Source organism: Myotis lucifugus, unplaced genomic scaffold (assembly GCF_000147115.1).
Source record: "Myotis lucifugus unplaced genomic scaffold, Myoluc2.0 scaffold_1829, whole genome shotgun sequence".
In the NCBI taxonomy this organism is placed as follows: domain Eukaryota; kingdom Metazoa; phylum Chordata; class Mammalia; order Chiroptera; family Vespertilionidae; genus Myotis; species Myotis lucifugus.
This window is the reverse complement of record NW_005872877.1, coordinates 2,737-26,071: the sequence shown is the minus strand read 5'-3', so window position 1 is coordinate 26,071 and position 23,335 is coordinate 2,737. Positions and strand designations below refer to the sequence as shown.

General features: G+C 38.9%; 1 protein-coding gene across 1 annotated transcript in view; it reads right to left on the bottom strand.

Annotated features, from left to right (window-relative positions):
- CMPK1 (cytidine/uridine monophosphate kinase 1) overlaps positions 1-22,793 on the bottom strand; it is a 30,706-nt gene extending 7,913 nt beyond the window's left edge. The window contains exon 1 of the mRNA XM_006108159.3: positions 22,593-22,793. Coding sequence (XP_006108221.1) covers positions 22,593-22,763 — 171 coding nt within the window. The 5' untranslated portion in view covers positions 22,764-22,793. The remainder of the gene's footprint in view (positions 1-22,592) is intronic.
- Between the last annotated feature and the right edge of the window lie 542 nt (positions 22,794-23,335).

Genomic DNA, 23,335 nt, shown 5'->3' with positions numbered 1-23,335 from the left:
TATCATCCTAAATTCTTAAGACTCCCTAAGTGGGTTTTATCTTATCCATAGTAAGTGAACAATAAATAGTTGATAACTTAAATCTTATCTTTTTTTTTTTTTAAATATATTTTATTGATTTTTTACAGAGAGGAAAGGAGAGAGGTAGAGAGTTAGAAACATCGATCAGCTGCCTCCTGCACATCTCCCACTGGGGATGTGCCCGCAACCCAGGTACATGCCCTTGACCGGAATCGAACCTGGGACCCTTCAGTCCGCAGGCCGATGCTCTATCCACTGAGCCAAACCGGTTTCGGCAAATCTTATCTTTTTTAAATATATTTTTATTGATTTCAGATAGGAAGGAAGAGGGGGAGAAAGAGATAGAACATCAATGATGAGAGAGAATCATTGATCACCTGCCTCCTGCATGCCCCACACAGGGGATCGGTTCGAACCCACAACGGGCATGTGCCCTGACGGGGATGGAACCATGAACTGATTCATAGGTCAATGCTCAGCCACTAAGCCACCTTGGCTGGGCTTAAATCTCATCTTTAATTTCAACATTAATATCTGAGGCAGCCCATACTCCCACCCTCCTTTCAAAGTAGTATCTCAACTGCACATTTTACAAAAATGAACTCTTTCAATTACCCAGGCTATGGTGAGTTTTTTTTCTTTTTCTTTTTTTTTTTTGGATTGCAGAAGCCATGTTCTTTACCCCTTTTCTATTTCCAAAAATTGTTGGCAAACTTGTCCTTGCTTATTAAAGTAAGTTAACAGTTAGGTAGTCAGCAAATACTAAATAGTTTATTTGCTGACTAAAATTTGGCATAAAGTTCGGTCAGAATAAACAACCATAGTATAATTCATGTCTCTTAGTCATATAGCTCCTTCCATTAGAAGAAATGACCAAACGTGTATTTAGTTGTTGTAATAGGCTTTTAAAAAATTTCTAACATTTACAGAAAAATGAAATATGAAAGTGTTTAATTATTTAAACTGTTATTTTAAAATTATTTCCACACCACACCATTTTAAATGCCTACTTTGTTCACCAAGTATAAGCAAACTTTTGAAAGATGGGTGTAGAAAGGACTTTATAAAAAATGAAGTGTGACATACTTTCCCATTTATTATGTACAATTTTCAAAAGGTATTTTGCATATACTGTCAACAAAATTTTATAGCAGCTTCATTCCCCACTGCTTACTTTGGCTCCTGCTTGGAAGTCTATGCTTGCTGGTTGCTCTCAGCTGGTCTAGAGATTACAGCATATGGTAATGTTGAATAATGCAGAGACAAACAGTACTAAACAATGCAAATGTTCAGTGAAACACCAGCAATACAATTGCTCTTTATGGACTGCCTCTGCTATATGAAAAACACGAACATTTAGAAGCCCAGCTAGTGATTTAGAAATTAGTACATACACTGTTTGTTTCCTGACACTGCAGAACTCAAATCTGTAAGCTTTATGTTGCATTAAAATGGGTTTTGCATACCATTTTTAAAAGAGAAACCAGCTGCAAACTGTAGAGGTATACAAATGGAATTTTAAAAAAATAATTAGTCTGTCAAAAGAGAGAAAACAACCTAATCTGCAAAGTCCTAGGAAACAAGGAATTTAAATAAATATAACCATGTCAAACCTACATGTGTCTTTCTATTTCTCATCCACATTCCATTGTTTAAAAATCCTCCATTTATCAGTGATTTTTTATACTATATTTTTCTTAAGGATTTTGCAGTTTTCCTCTTACCACAGAGTTTCTACAACAAAAAAAGCAGCTATTACTTACATATTAGTTATTATAGTATTTTACTAATAGCTATACTTTTTTTTCCAGTGGAATGACATTTTCTTTAAATTTCTTTATTGATTAAGGTATTACATATGTGTCCTTATCCCCCCATTACCTCCCCATCCCCCCCCCCCCCACTCATGCTCTCACGCCCCTGTTGTCTGTGTCCATTGTTTAGGCTTATATGCATGCATACAAGTCCTTTGGTTGATCTCTCCCCCTTACCCCCACCCTACCTTCCCTCTAAGGTTTGACGTCATAGCTATACTTTAAAGAGCGTGTTTTCAAAGTATTATGCTTTCATTAAGTAATCACTGATCCAATTTTAAAGGAAGCAAGAATGGGTATTTCCTAGGCTTAACCAAAACATTTTTACATTCTCTGAAATTTCCGAGCAATTAAAACCTAGTGGTCACTAAATACAGTCTTAAGAGCAACATGTACACCACCGCAAGTTGTTAATACTATAAACTACAATAACTACCATGACATAAACTACTATTCAACTAAAAATAGTTTTCTAGTGACAAATGTATAAATAATTCATTTAGAGTAACTGTCTTTATGTTTTACTTTCATTTTCCTTCTTTAAGAAGTTAAAAAACAACTCAACTTTTATGAATCACACACTAACATTTGGAGGGAGAAAAAAATCGCTATGTTCTCAATAAGACAAAATGACATTCTATATTACTACAACTAGGCAAATGTTGATAATAATGATATCAAACCTCAAATCATCTTGATCAATTTCTCTCAGTTCCTAGCCCTAAACCCTAACTAACTCTAACCCTGTCTTTCCTTCTTTCTAAATTTAGCTAATGTGGTTCTATGTGAACAAAAACAAACAACAACAAATAAAGAGTTCAAGGTAAATGGCAAGTCCTTGGAGGCAAGAAGAGATCCACTGGACTGCTACTGAGCCTTGCACTACATAGAGGGAATATATATTAGATACAAATATATTTTTAAACAAACCAGAAAGAAAGAAGAAAAACTGTCAATATTTATATATGGCATGATATTGTATATAGAGAAACCTAAAGATGTGAAAAAACTACTAGAACTGATAAATGAATTCAGATTACAAAATACCCAGAAATCAGTTGCATTTTTTTCAACTCAGTCTTAAAATTATTTCTTCAATAGTTGCATTTTTATAAACCAATAATGAACTATCAGAAAGGGAAACTAAGAAAACAAGCCCATTTACAACTGCATTAAAAAAAATAGCCAGGAATAAGTTTAACCAAGGATACAAAAGGCCTAAACTTAGAAAATTATAAGACACTGAAGAAGGAAACTGAAGAAGATACAAATAAGTGGAAGCATATACTGTGTTCATGGATAGGAAGAATATCATTAAAATGTCCATACTACGCAAAGCAATCTATAGATTCAATGCAATTCCTATGAAGTTACATTTAATGGCTATTTCACAGAACTAGAACAAAAAATTACATGGAACCACAAAAGCTATAACTGGTTTGGCTCAGTGGATAGAGTGTCGACCTGTGGACTGAAGGGTACCGTGTTTGATTTCGGTTCAAGAATCGTTGCAGGCTCCTCCCCTGCTGGGGCCCTGGTCGAGCGCATGGGGGAAGCAATCAATCGATGTGTTTCTCTCACATCGATATTTCTCTCTGTCTTTCCTCTCTCTTCCACTCTCTCTAAAAATCAATGGAAAAATATCCTTGGGTGAGGATTTAAAAAAAAAAAAAAGACAACCCACTGAAAGGGAGAACATATTTGCCAATGACAATCTGATAAGGGGTTAATATCCAAAATGTATGAAGAACTTATAAAACTCAACACCAAAAAAACAAACAATCCAATTTAAAAATGGGTGAAGGACCCTGAATAGACATTTCTCCAAAGAGGACATACAGATGATCAGTAGACATACAAAGATGCTCAATGTCACTAATCATTACAGAGATGCAAATTAAAACCACAATGAGATATCACCTCATACCTGTCAGAATGGCTATCATCAATAAATCAACAAACAAGTGTTGTTGAGGATGGAGAAAAGGGAACCCTCGTACATTGTTGGTGGTAATGAAGACTGATGCAGCCACTGTGGAAAGCAGTATGGAGTTACCTCAAAAAGTTAAAAATGAAACTGCCTTATCACCCAGTGATTCCACTTCTGGGAATATATCTGAAAAAAACCCCGAAACACTAATTTGAAAGAATATATGCACCCCTGTTTTCATGTCAGTGTTATATACAATAGCCGCAGCCCAAGTGCCCATCAGTAGATGAGTGGATAAAAAAGCTGTGATAGATTACACAGTGGAATATGACTCAGCCATAAAGAAGGGAATCTTACCTTTTGCAACAGCATGGATGGACCTGAAGAGTATTATGCTAAGTGAATTAAGCCAGTCAGAGAAAGACAATTACCATGATTTCACTTATATGTAGAATCTAATGAACAAAATGGAAAACAGTCTCATGGATACAGAGAACAGACTAACAGTTGTCAGAAGGGAGAGGATTTGAGGGGCTGGGTGAAAAAGATGAAGGGATTAAACAAAGAAAAGAAACTCATAGACACAGTCAACAGTATGGTGATTACCAGAGAGAAAGGGGGTTGGTGGGAAGTAGAAGAGGGTAAAGGGGGGATAAATGGTGATGAAAGGAAACTTGACTTGGGGTGGTGAACATACCATACAATCCTATATAATAAAAGGGTAATATGCAAATTGATCAAACGGTGGGTGGAAGGACTGGTCACTATGACGCGCATTGACCACCAAGGGGCAGACGCAGGAGCTGCCCCAAGCCAGCAGGCTCCGATCACCTGATGATGAACAGGGAATCGGGGGGGGGGGGGGGCGGTGGCAGCAGGGGACAAAAATGGCCAACCTCTTGGTCCCTCCCCCTCCCCCTCCCCCCCTCAGCGGGAGGCTCTGATCACCTGATGGCGAACAGGGAACTGGCAGTGGGTGGTGGCAGGGGGTGAGGCTGGCTGCCAGCAGCCGGGGAAGATGGCCCTGATCGCAGACCAGGCCTAGGGACCGTACCCGTGCACAAATTTCATGCACCAGGCCTCTAGTATACAGATAATGTACTATAGAGTTGTACACCACAAACCTATGTAATTTTATTAACCAACATCACCTTATAAATTCAATAAAATTTTTTACAAATAAATTTTAAAAATAAGTAAAACAACTGATTTAGTTACAATTATTGGATGTCCTTAAATAGTTGATACGTTTATGAAGCATTTAAGACTACGTTTACTTTGCATTCCCTATAAGATCGGTGAACCTTAAAATCTAAATTGTGGTTATGTACTATCAACAAAGCACTTTTAGCAGAACACCTGGAAATGCTGCAGGTACTATTCATAGCCAGTCTGATACTTATTGCAAACAGTAACTTTAGAGCCTTACAGCACCCCAGCAACAAGTGTAGGGCTCTCATTATTTCAAAGGCATTTCCAATAGAACTTTTTCCAATTACTGGGTACACCAGCTGAAATGTCTGGTAAGGACTATCTAGGAACAGTATCTGCCAGTCTTAGGGAACTTTTCTTTGACTGCAAGTGTACACAGATAGTACTTAAAACTGATCAATTGTTTAGAGGGTTAGAAAAAGGTTTTTCATATAATCACCATTAGAGAAAGGCTAACATTAAAAAAAAAAAAGGCTATCCAGTGGGAAAAAAACTTAAGTGTAATATTTGACTTAAATTGCTAGCAGATTTTCAATCTCATTTTTAGTCTGCCCTCATTGTATTTTCAAATGTGTGCACTGCATTTGACCATTCCTATTTAATTGCAAATCTACATATTAATATAAACTATGGAAGTTTTAAACCCAGCTAAAGCTTAATAGGGTGATTTAATAGACAGACTCCAGATTAACATGAAGAAAAAAAAAAACATGAAGCATACTTGTTCCTCTAATTAAAGAGTGATATTTTAAAAGCTTACATCCTGTAAAGGAGAAATGAGGAAGGATATAAATCAATTCAACTACAGATGATTACAGCACTATTTCATTTTCCTCAAAGTTTTTCTCTTCATATAAGAAAACCTTAATTCAGGCAATACTTGGAACTTATTTTAAATCCATAAATATTGTCTACAAGATGCCAAGCAATGTGTTGTTTCAGGGAAGGTAAAAGGTTATATTTTCAAAGGATGCTTAGGATTTGCATATATAAAGTTATTTGAACCCTATTATTAATTAATAGAGGCAATTCTTCACATATGCATAACTTTTGCTAAGGAATTCAGTCTTGACCAGCACTGTCTTCCTGGGAAGAAGTTGATTCTGCAGAGACAGTGGCAAGAAGATAGAACAATAAATAAAACTTAAATGAAGGATGAGTTAGAAGCCACCAAACAGGCTGTTTCCTCATTTCTGTAGACCTGAATAGCTCTCTAACATTTTGCAGAAGGCTTCTCAGATAATTGAAGATATTTGGTATCTGATGTATATACCAAAAGGCCCCAAAAGCAACTATGAAGTGAAATGGTCACATTCCCAATTTCATTCCAGTTGGTCATTTCCAGAATTTTTATTTCTTTTAATTTATCTCAGCCCTTCCTAATCAAACTACATTCCCTATAGCAGAAGGGGATAGAAAATGGCCAAAGATGAAGACCAGGCCCAGACTCCCCCAGGGATTCCATGAACTTAGAGGCAATAATTTGAAAACGTCTAACATTAATGGAAAGGCACAGAGGTCTCATTGATCTTAGGAAACACTAATCTGATCTTGTTAATTAAATGACCAATTTTTACTTAAAGTCACTGCAGAGCCTACAAGCTATACACTCATACCACTACAACCCAAATATTGTAGGTGGTGTAAGAGCTGGGAATTCAGTTAATTTAGTTACTGTGAGAACACTGGAAGGACATACATCAAACCACTCAGCTGTAGCCCTAGTCTTTGAGCTTTCACCTTATGAAAAAGAGGTTTTTTTAAACACTAAGTAGGCCCTACTGTACATTTATTCTTATTTTAAAAGGTAAATAACATTAAAATGAGAGTATCATTTACCTAGGGAATACCAAAAGAAATCACCCTAAGAGAAATAACTACTTGAGAATGTAATTTGTAAAGAGCCTCATCACAAAATAACCACAATATTTTAATAGCTCAGGTTCTCTTTGAGAACTAGAATTTATTTGGATTACAAATCAGCACTTGAGAAAAATGTGCTAAGGACACCAAAATCTGAATTCAATAATATGTGCAAACATTGCCGAAACCGGTTTGGCTCAGTGGATAGAGCGTCGGCCTGCGGACTGAAGGGTCCCAGGTTCGATTCCGGTCAGGGGCATGTACCTGGGTTGCGGGCACATCCCCAGTAGGAGATGTGCAGGAGGCAGCTGATCGATGTTTCTCTCTCATCGATGTTTCTAACTCTCTATCTCTCTCCCTTCCTCTCTGTAAAAAATCAATAAATATATTTAAAAAAAAAATATGTGCAAACATGACATTTGAGCATCGCCCAAGTTACCAAACGAATGCAGAAATGCTTTTAGAGAAACACACAGAATTCAGCAAGGATCACAAGAACATAACCTTGCATGAAGTCATCTTCTATATATATAAAAGCCTAAGTGACCATCTGACTGGCTGACCGGTAGCTATGACATGCACTGACCACCAGGGGGCAGATGCTCAATGCAGGAGCAGAAACCACAGGCATGGAAACATGGAAGAGACTGATGAATCTCAGAGGTAAGGGGGGAAGGAGGAAGGTGGGAAAAGATTAACCAAAGATTTTATATGCATACTAGAGGCGCACCTGTGGGGTCCCTCAGCCTGGCCTGCGCCCTCTCACAATCCGGAACCCCTCGGGAGATGTCGGAGAGCCGGTTTCGGCCCAATCCCCACAGGCCAGGCCGAGGGACCCACAGGTGCATGAATCCATGCACCGAGCCTCTGGTATACTTATAACACTGAACTAAAAGTTAAGAGATAAAGTTTTATAACTACATTTTGTCACAACCCAGTGTGACACTGGGAAATTTATTTAACCTTTCTTAGATCTCGGTTTCTTATTTGTAAAATAAAAATATCTACACTACCAGAAATAATATCTATACTATATAGTAAATATCATCATTAGCTGTTAGAACTAGAAGCATCTCCTGAAGAACATACTCCTAAAAATGTGCTCTGTGCTAACAGATTCAAGACCTAATGTGAGAGTACTTAGATAGGTCAGGGAGGAGTCAAACTCATACAGGTTAGTCCTAGAGCAAAGTCCAAAATAACCAGTGGCTAAACTACAAATTACATACCAATAAAGGAACAGAACCACTTAACTGGCTCAATAGCAAGTGAAACATATACAAGAAAAGAGTAATGTCAAAGAATAACCATAGAATAAGTAAGAGTATGCTATATAAAGATCCAATTCACTATGCAAATAGTCTCAAACACAGAGGCTCCAAAAATTGGCATCACAAATGTATTTGAGTACATTAAAAACTCTATGAGAACTAACAAGAATTCACCTTGTTTTCTATCTTCTTATAAACTGATCAATAGCTTTCACAACTAAGAATGACTAATTAGAAAATATACTTTTAAAAGATCTTATTCAAGTCAATTATACCTATTTTTTTAAAAAATCCTATTCTAAATAGCAATAAAGACTTAAATTAATATCAAATCTGAAGAGAACAGCAGAATGAAATTCAAAGTAGCCTCACATTAAGGATAAAAAATTCCTATATAATCAGCATCATCGCCCTTGGTCAGGTGGCTCAGTTGGTTGGAGCATTGTCCCATGCACCAAAAGGTTGCAGGTTCGATCCCTGGTCGGGGTGCATACGGGAGGCAACCAATTGATGTTTCTCTCTCTCCCCCTTCCTGCTTTCCTCTCTCTCTATAAAAAAATTTTTTAATCAATAAAAACATATTCTCGGATGAGGATTTTAAAAAAGCATCATCTAATTTCAAGAAAAAAGAGAAACAGTACCTGTACAATCAAAAACTTATTTAAAATCTAAAACAAAATAACTGCAGAGAATAGCAGCAAAAATCAATTTAAATGTTTGGATAAAAATTTCTCTGAAAAGTGATCCATTCTTTAAACAAAGGAGAAACAAAAGTATAACATAGCAACACAAAAACATACTGCATGGGCATAAAGTCAACAGTTATAGGAGATAGAAAACAGTCCAGTTTTATAGCCTAGAAACAGATGGAAATTTAGAGACACACTGTTGAGAGGATCTAAAAGGCACAGCAGCAAAGATTTAAAAGGAAACATATTTCAATGAAGCCCTACTCCAGACAGTAGAGTTCAAAATTATAAGCAAAATGTTCTGGAAATGACACTTCCATGGCTAAGACAATATATCCACACTACTTCTAGTCTCCAGAATAAGCCCCTGGAGCACTTTCAGAACTTTATTGTGTCAAGCAACCTCTCTCAATTAACATTTTAGAGAAAATTACTCTTGCTAGACAACAAAGAATATCTTCATTTATAGTCTACCAACCTGTGCTAACAGAAGTGTGAGCAAAATCATTATTTGGCTTTAAAAGGTAGTACATATTAGAAGTCGCACATGTCACCAGGAGAAAATTAAGAAGGAGCTGGAGAGGCCTATGGATGGGGAGAAGACATGCCCATTGCTGCTGCTGCGTCTTCACCACCAACACCTGGTGCCACTACCGCATGGACGAGTTCTCCAGCGGGAACATGCTGTCCAGTGAGCTGCAGATTTATACCTAAATGGATGCACTCTTGAAAGAACTGACTGGCTTAGTAAATGAAGTCTACCCAGAAGCTAGAAAGCAGAGTACACACTTCAACTTTGCAACTGTTTTCACAGATATTAAAAGACCTGGCTATTGAGTAAAGGAGATTGGCACATCATGTCTGGGAGAAAGGGGCTGAAGACACTTATGAATGCATTTTGCTCAATCTCTAAGAAGATACATTTTTGATGGCATCAAATCTTAGCCCAACCTGGGATTTAATGTTGACCATAGATAACTGCACCCATCTATATAATGTAGAGCAGAATACTATAAGGGACTCCTGATTCTTGATTAGAGCCTATCTTTCATGTAAGGAAAATGTCCTAAAAAGTGCTAAGTTTATGGGAAAATTGTATGGAAAAAATTTTCCCTGCCATAACTATACAACAGGAAGAATGCTGGATACCATTCTGCAAAATAGGCAACTTCTCCCACCCCACTAGTCTGATTTAACTTAAATCCAATTTGCTCTGGAATCAGTCAAGGAAGTAATAAGAACCTTTTACACTCTTCCTTCCCATCTACCACTATCCCTTCTCTTTCCACTCCCAGCTCTTAGTCTCAGGTATAACATAGACACTTACAAACCTCTTTTGTAGTTTTGGACTCACTTATCAGTCTTTTGATCTCTGCACCATAGGCAATAGAAAAGTGTGGACCCTGAGAATGAAGATACCTACTATGAAGGGCTCCTGATGGCTAACTGGGTTAAAAAACAAAAACACACACCAAAAACCAGAGCCTTGCAGCCATTTCTACACAAACCCTACTTCAGGGAGAAGCCTGCACTGAGCCACCCACCTCCTTCTGCGCTCCTTCAACTGAATTGCCTTCCTGCACTGTTTCTGCCATCTGAGCATCTTCACCAACCAATCAAACTGGGAGGATTTGAGTCCTCATTTGCATGAGGACATACCAATCAGCTCCCCTCTAGCTGGGAAAGCTACTTTTCCTTTCCACCAAAGACAGAAGATTGTGTTTCCCCAAAGATGTCTGCCAGAGCAGAACAGAGCAATCTAACTAGAAAGGGGGCTGGCCCCAGGGCTGTCTCACAGCAGTACTGGTCCCTCAGCTGTTCTGCTTCATAATTATGCTGTAATACTATGAGCTGTTTCACAGCCTCGCTGTTCTCACATTTGTGCTGTATCACAATTGAGCTGTCTGCACTGATTTGAGCTTTTTCACCACACCCCAAACTGGGGATTCCTTTGGCGCTGATTCAGCACAGGCTACAAGTATACTATGTCCTAATTAATACACAAGATGTAAGGCCTTATCAAAATTTAAAACTTCAGTGCTCTCAAGGACACTACCAAGAAAATTAAAAGATGGGAGAAAATATTTGTAAATCATATCTGAATAAGGGACTTCTATCTAAATTATATAAACAATTTTACAACAATAATAAAAATATAAATAACTCAATTAAAAAATGGGCAAAGACAACTTTTAAAATACAATATTCAGGGTGAGGGGGGTGCGAGGACAAAGGATCCAATTAGACATTTCTCCAAAGAAGATATACAAATGATCAGTAAGTACAGGGAAGTTGCTCAACATCATTAGTCATCAGGGAAATGCAAATCAAAACCATAATAAGATACCACTTCACACCCACTAGAATGCTTCTTAAAAGTAACAACAAAGAACAGATAAGTGTTGGCCAGTACTTAAAGAAACTGGAACCCACCCATCTTGCAGGTGGGAATGCAAGATAGTGGGGCTACTTTAGAAGTCAGGCAGTTCCTCAAATGGTTAAAAATGAAACTTCTGCACATTATATATCTGATATGGGCTTAATATCCAGAATATATAAAGAACTTCTATAAGTCAAAAACAAAAAGACAAACAAAAATTTTAAATGGCTCAAGGACATGAATAGACATTTCTCCAAAGCAGTTATACAAATAGCCAACAAGTAAATGAAAGATGCTCACATCATTAGGGAAATGCAAATCAAAGCCACAATGAGATACCACTTCGCAATACTAAGATGGTTAGAATTAAACAAATGGAAATGTTGGTGAGGATGTGGAGAAAATGGAACCCTCTTTGCACACTGCGGGTGGAAATGTAAAGTGGTTCAGCTACTGTGGAAAACAGTTTGGTGGTTCCTCAACAAGTTAAACAGAATTATCATATGACCCAGCAATTCTACTCCTAGCTATATACCCAAAAGAATTGAAAACAGGGCCTCAAACAGACACTTGTATGCCAACATTCATTGTAACATTATTCACAATAGCCAAAAGTTGTACTAGCCCATGCCCAATAACAGATGAGTGGATAAGCAAAATGTGACATATACATACAATGAAACATTGCTCAGCCATAAAAGGAATGAAGTTCCCATACATGCTAACATGGATGAACCTTGAAAGCATTATACCAAGTGAAATAAGCCAGATACAAAAGGACAAATACTATTTGATTCCACTTATATAAAGTATTGGAAATAGGCAAAATCATAGAAGCATAAAGTAGATTAGAGATTACTAGGGGCTGGAGGAAGAGAGGAATTGGAAGTTATTACTTAATGGTATAGAGTTTCTGTTTGGGGTGGTGAAAAGTTTTAGAAATAGTGGTAGTTGCATAACATTATAAATGCAATTAATGTCACTGAATTGTATATTTAGAATGGTTAAAATGGCAATTCCATGTTTTATTTTGCCACAATTTTTTAACAATAATGTAATATAATAAATCATTAAATCATACTTTAAATGGGTGAACTGTATCTTTTGTGAATTGCTATATTTCATTCATTTTTTAAAATTTACTTATTGACTTTTAGAGAGAGGGAGGAAGGGAGAGAGTGAAGGAGAGGGAGAGAAAAAGAGAAACATTGATTTGTTGTTCCACTTATTTATGCATTCATTGGTTAATTCTGTATGTGTCCTGACCAGGAATGGAACCAGCAACCTTGGCATATCCGGACGATGCTATAACTAACTGAACTACCGAGCCAACGCCTCGAAGTTATTTTTTAAAATATATATATTTTTTTATTTTAGAGAGAAAAGGAGAGGGAGAAAGAGATAGAAACATCAATGATTAGAGAGAGTCATTGATCGGCTGCCTTCTGCACATCCCACACTGGGGATCCAGCCCGCAACCCGGCCATGTGCCCTAACCGGAAATCATAGGCCCACACTCAAACCACTTAGCCACATTGGCCAGCCTTTAAAACAAAAAACAAAAACAACACAGAACACAATTTCTGAAAAATCAGAAACAACAAAATCTCCAAAGTAGAGAATTAAATAATGTACCTAATCTATAGATTATGATATTGTTATATGGATTATATGGTAAAACATTTATTAACATGTAATACGTTTACAACTTTATAAGTGAAAAGCAGGTTTTCAGAGAGTATGAGTCTACTAAAAAAAAAAATGTCTGGAAGACTATACCCCAAAATTCTGATTATTGGTGGTTTTCTCTGGATGACAAAATTACTAGTAGTTTTTATACTCTTCTAATTTTTCTATAATGTATGTGTACCACTTATATAGTAAAAAATGAAGCAAAATGAAAAGTATACACATCTTTAATAACAGGACAATTAAGGTATATATACAGTATTAGCTATAACACTTTCTGATCATTAAGTCATTTGGCATCTAATAATCCATTTTAAATATAATTAGCATTTATACTATAAATTTCTCCGTAAATCCACTTGTCCTTTCTAGAATTCTTAAGTGTTAAGTTAACTACAAACATTTTCTCTAAGTAGAAAAATCTTTCACATTCAATACAATAGAAAATGCCATACCAGATTTTTTAAAATCTGTAAACTGTTTAGTGAGTAATCATTTTTTATGCTGTAGTAAACAATGGGAATAGAATGCTCCTCAAAACTACTTTTCCAAATTACTCTCTGAATTCTTTCCTATAGATCTTTTCTAAAAATAAATAAATAAATGTTACCATGAACATACTGAGTGCCACGTTCTGTGCTAAATACTGTAGAAGCATGATCTCATTTCATCTTTATAACAACCCAGTGAAGTTAGCATTATTATCATCACTTTACAAATGAAGATACAGAATCAGAAGTTAAACAGTATAGTCACAGGTGGTGGACTAAGATTCAAACAAACATCTGACTTCAAAGTCTACATTCTTTTTAATACTATGCTATATTGTAAGAAAATTGGCCCTAATATCCCATTTCTTAAATCTTTTTAATGAAAAACTACATACATACACAATTGTTCTATTTCAAAAAACTTATTTCTTCTCCCGCCTTTACACATTCTTTGTTACCATTCTGAAGTTCTATGAAAACATGAAATATAGCAGGAATTTATAACTACGATTCCTTGTTGCTCTCATTCATACAACACAGAATGGCAAAGAAGATACACATTCATAATGATTGGGTAATTTGCCTCGAGTGAGCCTACATTGGATTGTATGGTATATAACACTGACATCTAGGATACAGATCTGTTTTAGGGCTGACAAGACCACCTGCTTCCACACCCTCATTTTACAAAGAGGGAAATTGAGGTAAGCTGACTTGCCAGTTAGAGCAGAGAAAACTGGCACTTGAAACTAAGTCTCCTGACTTAGTGACTCTACTCCTCCACAGTGGGTCCCTGAGGTAATTCCTAGGTGACAGATATGGAGGCAGTCTTTTGCCCTCAAGCTACTATTACCTTTGAATACAGAATCCGCTGGTGGAAATTAAAAAGGAGACTCAAAGTTGATGGATTTGGTCATTTTGTTGTATCCTAGGATGGAGATGTGATCAGTAACTTTATCCATACACAAAGAGCCAGGCATATTTGACCCACCATTCAGCCAGATTACAACCATCCTCGCTTCATTTGCTTTATTTTTGCCATTCTCCACTTCTGATACCATTTCCACTTTCCACTTGTCTCACCCAATAATCATTAATTAAGTAGCAAATAAGATTTTTCTGCCATTTAAAACCTAATTACATAATCAAAACATCATCTTGGCTGTCTCTCTACACCCAGTAGACACAATAGAAATTCATGTTATCTACCTAACCCTAAATCATAAAGGTAAGTCCTATAGTTCAAGTTAAATACAATACTTTCCAATGGCAAACATCAATGACTAATACATTATGGAAGTTCCAAACAGGGCAGGGAAGCAGTCTTTTCTGTGCCTCAAGTTAGGCATATTTAACTGCTTGTTGATAGAGAACACAATATAGCCTAATGACGAATGGAACCAACTTATGGGTCTTCTGGAGAAGAGTGATGGAAACCAGGCATGGAACATATCATTTCCTGGAACCCAGTCCCTCAAAGTGAAAGTTTCTGAGAATGATAGTTAAGAGCAGATGTTTTTTCCTTTACCAATATGATGTTTTGTTAGTTTCGTTAACCAGACAACACTGTCAGCAAACAATAAATATAGCCAGTTACACCTGTTCTTTATTAGGTTCTAAATGCTCTTATCACATGTTCAGTCTGTAAAAATGTTCTTGATTTGTCAGGTTAAAGTAACTGAAATGATAGAGCAAATACATTTTCATATGGCAACTGGGCTAAAAGTATTAGCTTTTAAGGTTAACAAAAGTTAGTGTGATCAGGCCAACATGACACAAAGAATAAGATAGTTCTCCCCTGTCTCCACCCTTTCTACCTTGGTCTAAAAGTCCTACTACTAGAGCAACTTCTCTGAAAAGCTCTTAGTTTCAATTCAGAAAGACAATCATTAAAACACTGGAACTTGCTCTGGGTGAGTCGGTGAGTGAGTGGTGAGTGAGTGTGAAGGCCTAGGACATTACTGTACACTACTACAGACTATACATTTGGACTACACTAAATTTGCAAAACATGAGATTAAATAAAGCACAGGAGAAAATAACATAACCAAGACATGCCGTAAACATGAGATGTGGGAGGCTGCTGCTCACACAGCAAACTTTTTTTATATAAGTAGAAAGAATAGACTCTAAAATAACAGTAAAAACAGTATGTACTATACTTTTATACAACTGGCAGCCCAGCTATGTTTAGACCAGCATCACCACAAACATAATGGCTGTATCACCAGGCAACAGGAATTGTCTGACTCCTAATAAATAATATTATGAGACCACCATCACATATGTGGTCTGTTGTTGACTGAGTGTCATTATGCAGTGTATGACTATATATATCAGAAACAAATTTTGGTCATCTAAATGACCAAATATATATTTTTCTTATAAATTACAATATCACAGAGAGACAAATAATTATAAAAATAAAGGGTGAACTGCAAACTGATAAATGTTATAAAGAACAACAGAATTAAAAACTGGTAAATATTGAAAGATAAATGTCACATGATCTCACTCATTTGTGGAATATAATGAACATTATAAACTGATGAACAAAAATAGATACAGAGACAAATAAGCATCAAACAGACTGTCAAACTTCAGTGGGAAGGCAGGGGAGGGGTGGTGGATGGGGATAAGAGATCAAACAAAGGACTTGTATGCATGCATATAAGCATAACCAATGGACACAGACACTAGGGGGGCGAGGTCATGTGCTAGGGGGGCGGTTGGCTGGGGGAGATCAATGGGGGAAAAAGGAGATATATGTAATACTACATGCAATACTTTAAACAATAAAATAAGACTTTAAGAAAAAGATAAAAACAAAACAAAAAACTGGTAAATACTATAAAGGACAACAGAATTACAAATGGATAGATGTGATGAAGTGCTCTGAGAGCATATAGTAGAGAAATATGACCTTGTCTAAACATGGGAGGGCCAGTTTCAAAGGAAACTTTTGCTCGTGGTTCCCGAGCTATATGCCAAAGTGCCTGGAGTACAGCAGCAAATTCACAAGAGTGCCCTGGGTTTAAATTTCTAAGGGAAATAGTAATATTTGATGTCTGTTAGATAGCATGTGAACTAGAAGCTCAGGGTAGTTCAATTTCAATGTTAGATCATGGCACGTTCTTTTTGAAGACACATCTCTGTGATGCTGATTTTTTGGTGGACAGTGCTGTGATAAAAACTAGCACCACATGGAAAAGGAAAATGAGGATGGAAGTGTCCAATCTGATTCCAAGGTATGAGAAACTACAGTGCCCAACAGGCATTTACATCCCATTAGTAAGTAATTGTGGAAAGAAAATTGCCACTTTTTGTTTTAATTAATATGTATTATTTCTTCAAACAGCTACTAAATTGTTAGAAAATATTTATTAAGTACTAGAGGCCTGGTGCATGAAATTCATGCAGGGGGGTGGGAGGGTGTCCCTCAGCCAGGCCTGCACCCTCTCCTATCTGGGATCCCTCTCACAATCCGGGACTGCTGGCTCCTAACCGCTCACCTGCCTGCCTGCCTGATAGCCCCTAACTGCTTCTGCCTGCCAGCCTGATCGCCCCCTAACCGCTCCCCTGATGGCCTGATTGACGCCTAACTGCTCCCCTGCTGGGCCGATCGCTTCCAACTGCCCTTCCCTGCCAGCCCGATTGCCCCCAACTGCCCTCCCCTGCAGGCCTGGTCACCCCCAAATGCGCTCCCCTGCCAGCTTGGTTGCCTCTAACTACCCTCCCCTGTCAGCCTAGTTGCCCACAACTGCCCTCCCCTGTCAGCCTAGCTGCCCCCAACTGCCCTCCCCTGCCGCCCAATCATCCCCAATTGCCCTTCCCTGCTGGCCTGTTTGCCCCCAACTGCCCTCCCCTGCCGGCCTGATCGCCCACAACTGCCCTCCCCTGCCGGCCATCTTATGGTGGCCATCTCGTAACGACGTCGCATGAGGGCATCGCTCAAGGGTGTGACGCCACCTGGCTTTTATTACATAGGATTGTTTGGATCTAATTTAATAAATAGAATTATTAGATACTGTATTTCTTTTGGACTAGCATGGTTGTGAAAATATTTACTGAGATGCTAAGGAAATCTTTAGCCTTTGGGAGTCTCTGTATTAAGCTAAGATCTGAAGGATGAATAGGCATTTCAAACACCAGTAGAAGGAGCAAAAGACAGAAAAGACAGGGTTCCCAGTCTTAAAGACATTAACCTCTAGTTAGGGAGGCAAAACTAAAAGATAAAAAGTTTTAAAACAATTTAATGTTTAATATTTGCAAAAATCTTTCATATCTTTTCTCATGAAATTATATTGTGTGTGTCTATTTCCACTCTAAATTGAGAACCCCTAGAAACTTATATCCCTGCACACAGATACAACACAGTTTGCATTCAGGAAGTATTTCTGGGTCAATCGCACTTCTTTTTTTTCTCCAATAGCAATTTTATAGCTTTAGCCTATGTTACGCTTTTCTCAGAAATGAAACCTCCAGCCCTGGCCAGTGTGGCTTAATGGTTGAGCATCGACCAATGAACCAGGAGATCAAAGTACGCTTCCCTGTGAGGGCATGCCCAGGTTTCGGCTCGATACCCAGTAGGGGGCATGCAGAAGGCCGATGATCAATGATTCTCATCATTGATGTTTCTCTCTCTCTCTCCCTCTCCCTTACTTTCTGAAATCAATAAAAATATTTTTTAAAAAGAAAAGAAACCAGGTTTCACTGTATTTGCATTTAAAAAAAAAATATATATATATATTGATTTCAAAAAGGAAGGGAAAGGGAGAGAGAGATAGAAACATCAATGACGAGAGAGAATCATTGGTCAGCTGCCTCCTGCACAACCCCTACTGGGGATAGAGCCCGAAACCTGGGCATGTGCCCTTGACTGGAATCGAACCTGGGACCCTTCAGTCCACAGGCCAACGCCTTGTCCACTGAGCCAAACAAGCTAGGGCTGCATTTTTATTTCTTAGTGATTTCAAATTAGAGAAGATTAACTTTCCCAACTAGTATGTAACTTTGGTAAAATAAATAGAAAGGCAAAAAGAATGAGGAAGCTTTCAAAAGTAAGGATAGTAATATCTGAATATAGTCATTCCTCCAAGTTCTTAACAAATAAGTCCTATGTTACAACCCCTTTTAATGAAAAGGTGGTGCTTCAGAAGAGTCAAGAATTCTGTGGACTATCTCTATCAGAGATAATTTAAACTTCCTTAATACAAAGCAAAACAAACAAACAAAAACCTATCTCTTACTCTACCTTATCCCATCAAAAAGAAAAAGGCCTCTTTTTAAACAAGTTTAATGTCCATTGGATCTTCTCATCTAGTTCCTTCTATGAATGGTAATCTGCTTCAGGGATTTGTAGTCAGGAGCTTGGAAATTTTAGAATGCTCAGATTTTCACAACCATACCATTTATTCACTGAGAGTAAACAGAAGTGCTACACAAGAAACTTGAGTAAGACAGAGCTAGGTTTCCTTCAAACCCTTCTATCTAAAATTGGGAGAACTGCAACTTGGGCGCCCCCTGGGGATCAAATTTAAAAAAATGTTTTACATCTTTAAACTGTATCCTCTAAAAATATTCAAAGAGCCCACTGGTATGGCTCAGTAGTTGAGCGTTGACCTATGAATCAGGATGTTACGGTTAGATTCCCGGTCAGGGAATATGCCCGGGTTTCGGGATCGATCCCCAGTAGGTACTGTGCAGGAGGCAGGCGACCAATGTTTCTCCCCCTCTTCCTTCCTCTCTGAAATCAATTTAAAAATATATTAAAAAATCCAAATGTTCAAAGAATACTTATTAAGCACCTGCTGAGTGCCAGGCACAATGTTCAACACCTGAGACACAAAAATAAGTAAAATCAAGTTTCTGATTTCTACATGCTTAAAGTCATTATCACCCCAGTCTAAGGACAGTAGGTAGGATTACCAAAGTATGAGTTACCCGCAAAACTTGGACGTTATGACACAGAAGATAAGAATTTTGTTGGGGTGCTATAGAAAGCAATTTGGCATGGATATATACTTGAGTATAATTTGTTTATGTAAGTAAAATGTTCACCATCTTTAAAAGAGTTGGTTTAACCATCTCTTCCTGCTAACACATGCAAAATTGTAGTTCTTATTTTCAAAGACAAGTTGAGGTTATGGCACCATAATTTTTCTTGAGTCAAAACAATATAAATAAATTTTAATTTAAAAAATTCAAAAATAAGGCAGTATCCTCATCATGATTTTTTAGTAACAAGTTATTTCACAACAACTCTACTCTGAACACTAACTCTAAGAGGATTGCACTGATTTTAAAAAAACAAATTGAGCCCAAACCGGTTTGGCTCAGTGGATAGAGCATCGGCCTGCGGACTGAAGGGTCCCAGGTTCAATTCCGGTCAAGGGCATGTACCTGGGTTGTGGGCACATCCCAGTGGGAGATGTGCAGGAGGCAGCTGATGGATGTTTCTCTCATCGATGTTTCTAACTCTCTATCTCTCTCCCTTCCTCTCTGTAAAAAATCAATAAAATATATTTTTTAAAAAAACTAATTGAGTATGAAAGGGCACAGAAAATAGAAACAAATAGTTAGAAAATAAAACAAAATTGAAAAAGACCAGTACAAATAAAAGGGAAAAGTCAAAACTAAAACCCCTCAAACCTTTCCTTCCCAGTTCAGAACACTTTCAGAAGATACCATATCAGATTTGCCCTTCCTTCCTCGAGATCTGGGAGAGCATGTAGTAGAGGTAGAATTCCTCTTCAGAAAGAAAAACAGGTACAATCTTCCCTCCAGTCACACTCTCATTCCTAAAAGCAATGCCCCATGACATTAGAGGGTCAGATAGTTGTAGGTTCTGTAGCCAGGGCTCTAAAATGTACTTCTGGCAGCCTGAGTTGGAAATCAATGTACTTTTCCCAACGAAACAATTCTATTTCAGCCATATTTCAGGGCTCCTGTGAGCTAAATTAGCATTGGCATGATAGTTGGAAAATTTAACCTTGTTTATAATGCTTTTTCCCTAAAGGAAAAAATTTAGTTCCAAAAATTACAATCTTTTGGGATTCAGCTATTGTTTGCCTATATAATAAAATATTCAATGAAAATACAAGGGACTCATAAAGAAAAGAATAAAAAACCTCTAATTTAACTGACCATAGACTTCCATTGTTTATTTCATCAACTGGGGGACAGCAATTACTAAATTATAAACTGTTTGGAATCTGTAGATATCAACTTAATGTTTATGGCAATTGGAATCAAGAGTAACTATTTTCATGGAAGATAACAGTTTAAAACAGCTTAAGCTCATGTAATTGCTCAAATCTTAAAGAATAGGATAATAAACTATAAAACATATCTCATCAGGGAAATCTTGTAACAGGTTTAAAATGTCATCAGCCCTTACTGACCAGAAATAAGAATAAATACTAGTTATAGAATGTGGAGATTATTTTTAAACCAGTGCAGTAATACGGGTATTATTAGTTGGGGTGTGGACAGTTAAAGCCACTTTAGGATTCAGAAACAAAATATTTAAATGCATTCAAATGTAATGGTCCTAAGTTTTAAAAAGTAACACTACTACGAAGTAAAAATAACCAACCTCATAAATTAAGTACAGGAAGTCTAACACTGAGAAAGAAATTATTTGCATCTATGTGTGCCAGAGATTTTACTTCATTTAATATTCACAAATACCATACTAGATAGAAATTAATTCCCGCTTTTTACAGAGAAACTCAAGCAAAAAGTAACAACTTGTCTGGGGCTAAAGAAACAGTAAATGGCACATAGACTTTGACCCCACATCTGTTTCTTAAGTCTTTGCTCCTTCCTCTATCATGCTATGTACATATGAGTCATTTCATACATAAAACAAAAGCTTGAAATCACCCAATTGTCCACTTGTCTTCTAAAAAGTAAAAAGAACCAACAAAAATGAGAAAAAATATTTATGTGTTTTTTTGGTTGAGTTAGTTCCACTTTTATCCCTAAAAATAGTCAATAATGATAAATGCAGCTATAGAATATATAATGAAGTAGATGTCACCATCCGACTTTTTCTGGATGTTCTTTAGAGAATAATATATAGGACAGGAGTGAACGGTGTGCACACAGAGGGAGAGGAGTAGAGGCCCAAAGCTAAAAGAAGCCATATGCAACAGAGAAGGGAATTCTATAAGTTCTGTGGCAACACTTTTGTTGGTCACCGAGTTTCACAGGGACTCAGTGTTTTACAGCACGCTGGTCGCCTCTTATGTGTTCTATGTATCTTGTTTTACTTCTCTCCCAAATAGTCCCCCAGACTCTCCAATAAGCATTTCTCAGTGTCAGTGCAAGTAACCAAGTATCTGTTTGAAAATTGTTAACAGAATTGAAATGGTAAACTTATCACCACTTGAAGAAAAAAAGAATTAGAAAGTAACACAATTTCACAATTCCAGAGTTGGGCGGTATTTTATACTGAGTTTAAAACTGGGTGTACAGCCTCTTAAGTTCTAGAGGGGGCAACTGAGACTCGGAGGCAGTGACTTGGCCATGGACTCAGCGTGAGCTGGCAGCAGGGCCAGAGGTTGAAGCTTGATCTCAGGACTGGGCTCCACGGCTTTTCCAACCACACGAGCTCAGGCTGTCAGGGCTGGTACTGCCAACTGAAGGGGCCAGAACGCGCCACTGGCGGGTCACAGAACACCTAACCTAACAGCCTGTCCGCCGGGATTCCTTTCTAGGCTGATTAGTTGCGGGCTCGCCGTTTAGAGAGCCCACGGGGAGGGGCAGAGTAGAAAAACCGGTTTCTTCTTCAGCCCGGCAGCTGTGGGCGCACGACGCCTCTGACCTAAATCCGGCTCCCGCTGCCTTCACTTCTCCACGCCCAGCGACACGCTGACCTCTGCGCTGAGGGCCCCCGAAAGCTGACCCTCTCGGAGTCCCTCTCCCAGCCCACTCTCAAGACGAACTTTGTCCCAACATATAAGGAAAAAGGGGTGCAGGAACAAAGCGACCCCAAGGAGTCCCCATCCATTCCCGGCGCCCCCAAGGAGGGCGGACGTGGACTACCAGTCCCGACGTGCCACGCGCCGGCGGACCCCCAACCACCGCCACGCGGGTGGCGCGACGGTCGCCGGGATTCGTAGTCCGCGGCCCCGCGGCTCCGGGGGGCGCGGACCTCCGGGCACGACAGGACAAGCCGGCCCGGCGTCTGGTCAAGCCTACAGACCGCCAGCTGCCTGGGCCTCACCTCCACGATGCGGGCGCACTGGGTCCCTTTGCCGGCGCCGGGACCGCCAAGAACGAACACGACCAGCGGCTTCATGAGGCGGTGAGGGCAGAGGAAAAACGGCCGGCGGGTCACCAGCGGGAAACGAAGACCCAGGTCGTGCAGCAGCCGGCGGCCGCAGCGGTTCAGCATACACTGCGTCTCTGACAGCAGCCCGGCCGGCTGAGGCCCGGGGCGGGACGGGGCGGGACAGCAGAAGGGGGCGGGCCGAGCCGGCCCCCGCCCCCCCCCCCCGCCAAGGCTGCCGGGGCGTCCCCGTTGCGGCCGGAAGGGGAGGGGCTCCCACTGCTGGGGGGCGGCGCCGCTAGGGCTCTTCCTCGGCGGGGCGGGGCCTCCTCCAACCCGCTCCTTCGTCCGCTCATTTATTGGTTCAATCCGTGGATTCTTAACCTGGTGCATCCTGTGTCAGGCCCGTGCTGGAGTCTGGTGCGACACTACGGGAGAGCAGAACCTATTGTCTCTGTTCACAAGGAATTTAAGTTCCAGTGGGGAGGCAGCCGGCCTGAGCAAGTCAACACACGAATAAGTAAATAAATGCAAACAGCAACAAACAAAGAAAAAATAAATACAAATAGCAATGTGAGCTTTGAAGGCATAACGAAGGATGAATGTAATTTGGGTCAAGTAGTCAGAGAAGACCTCTGAAGAGGTGACATTTAAGCCAAGACGTAAGGATAGGAAAGAGCAAAATCAGGCAAAGACTA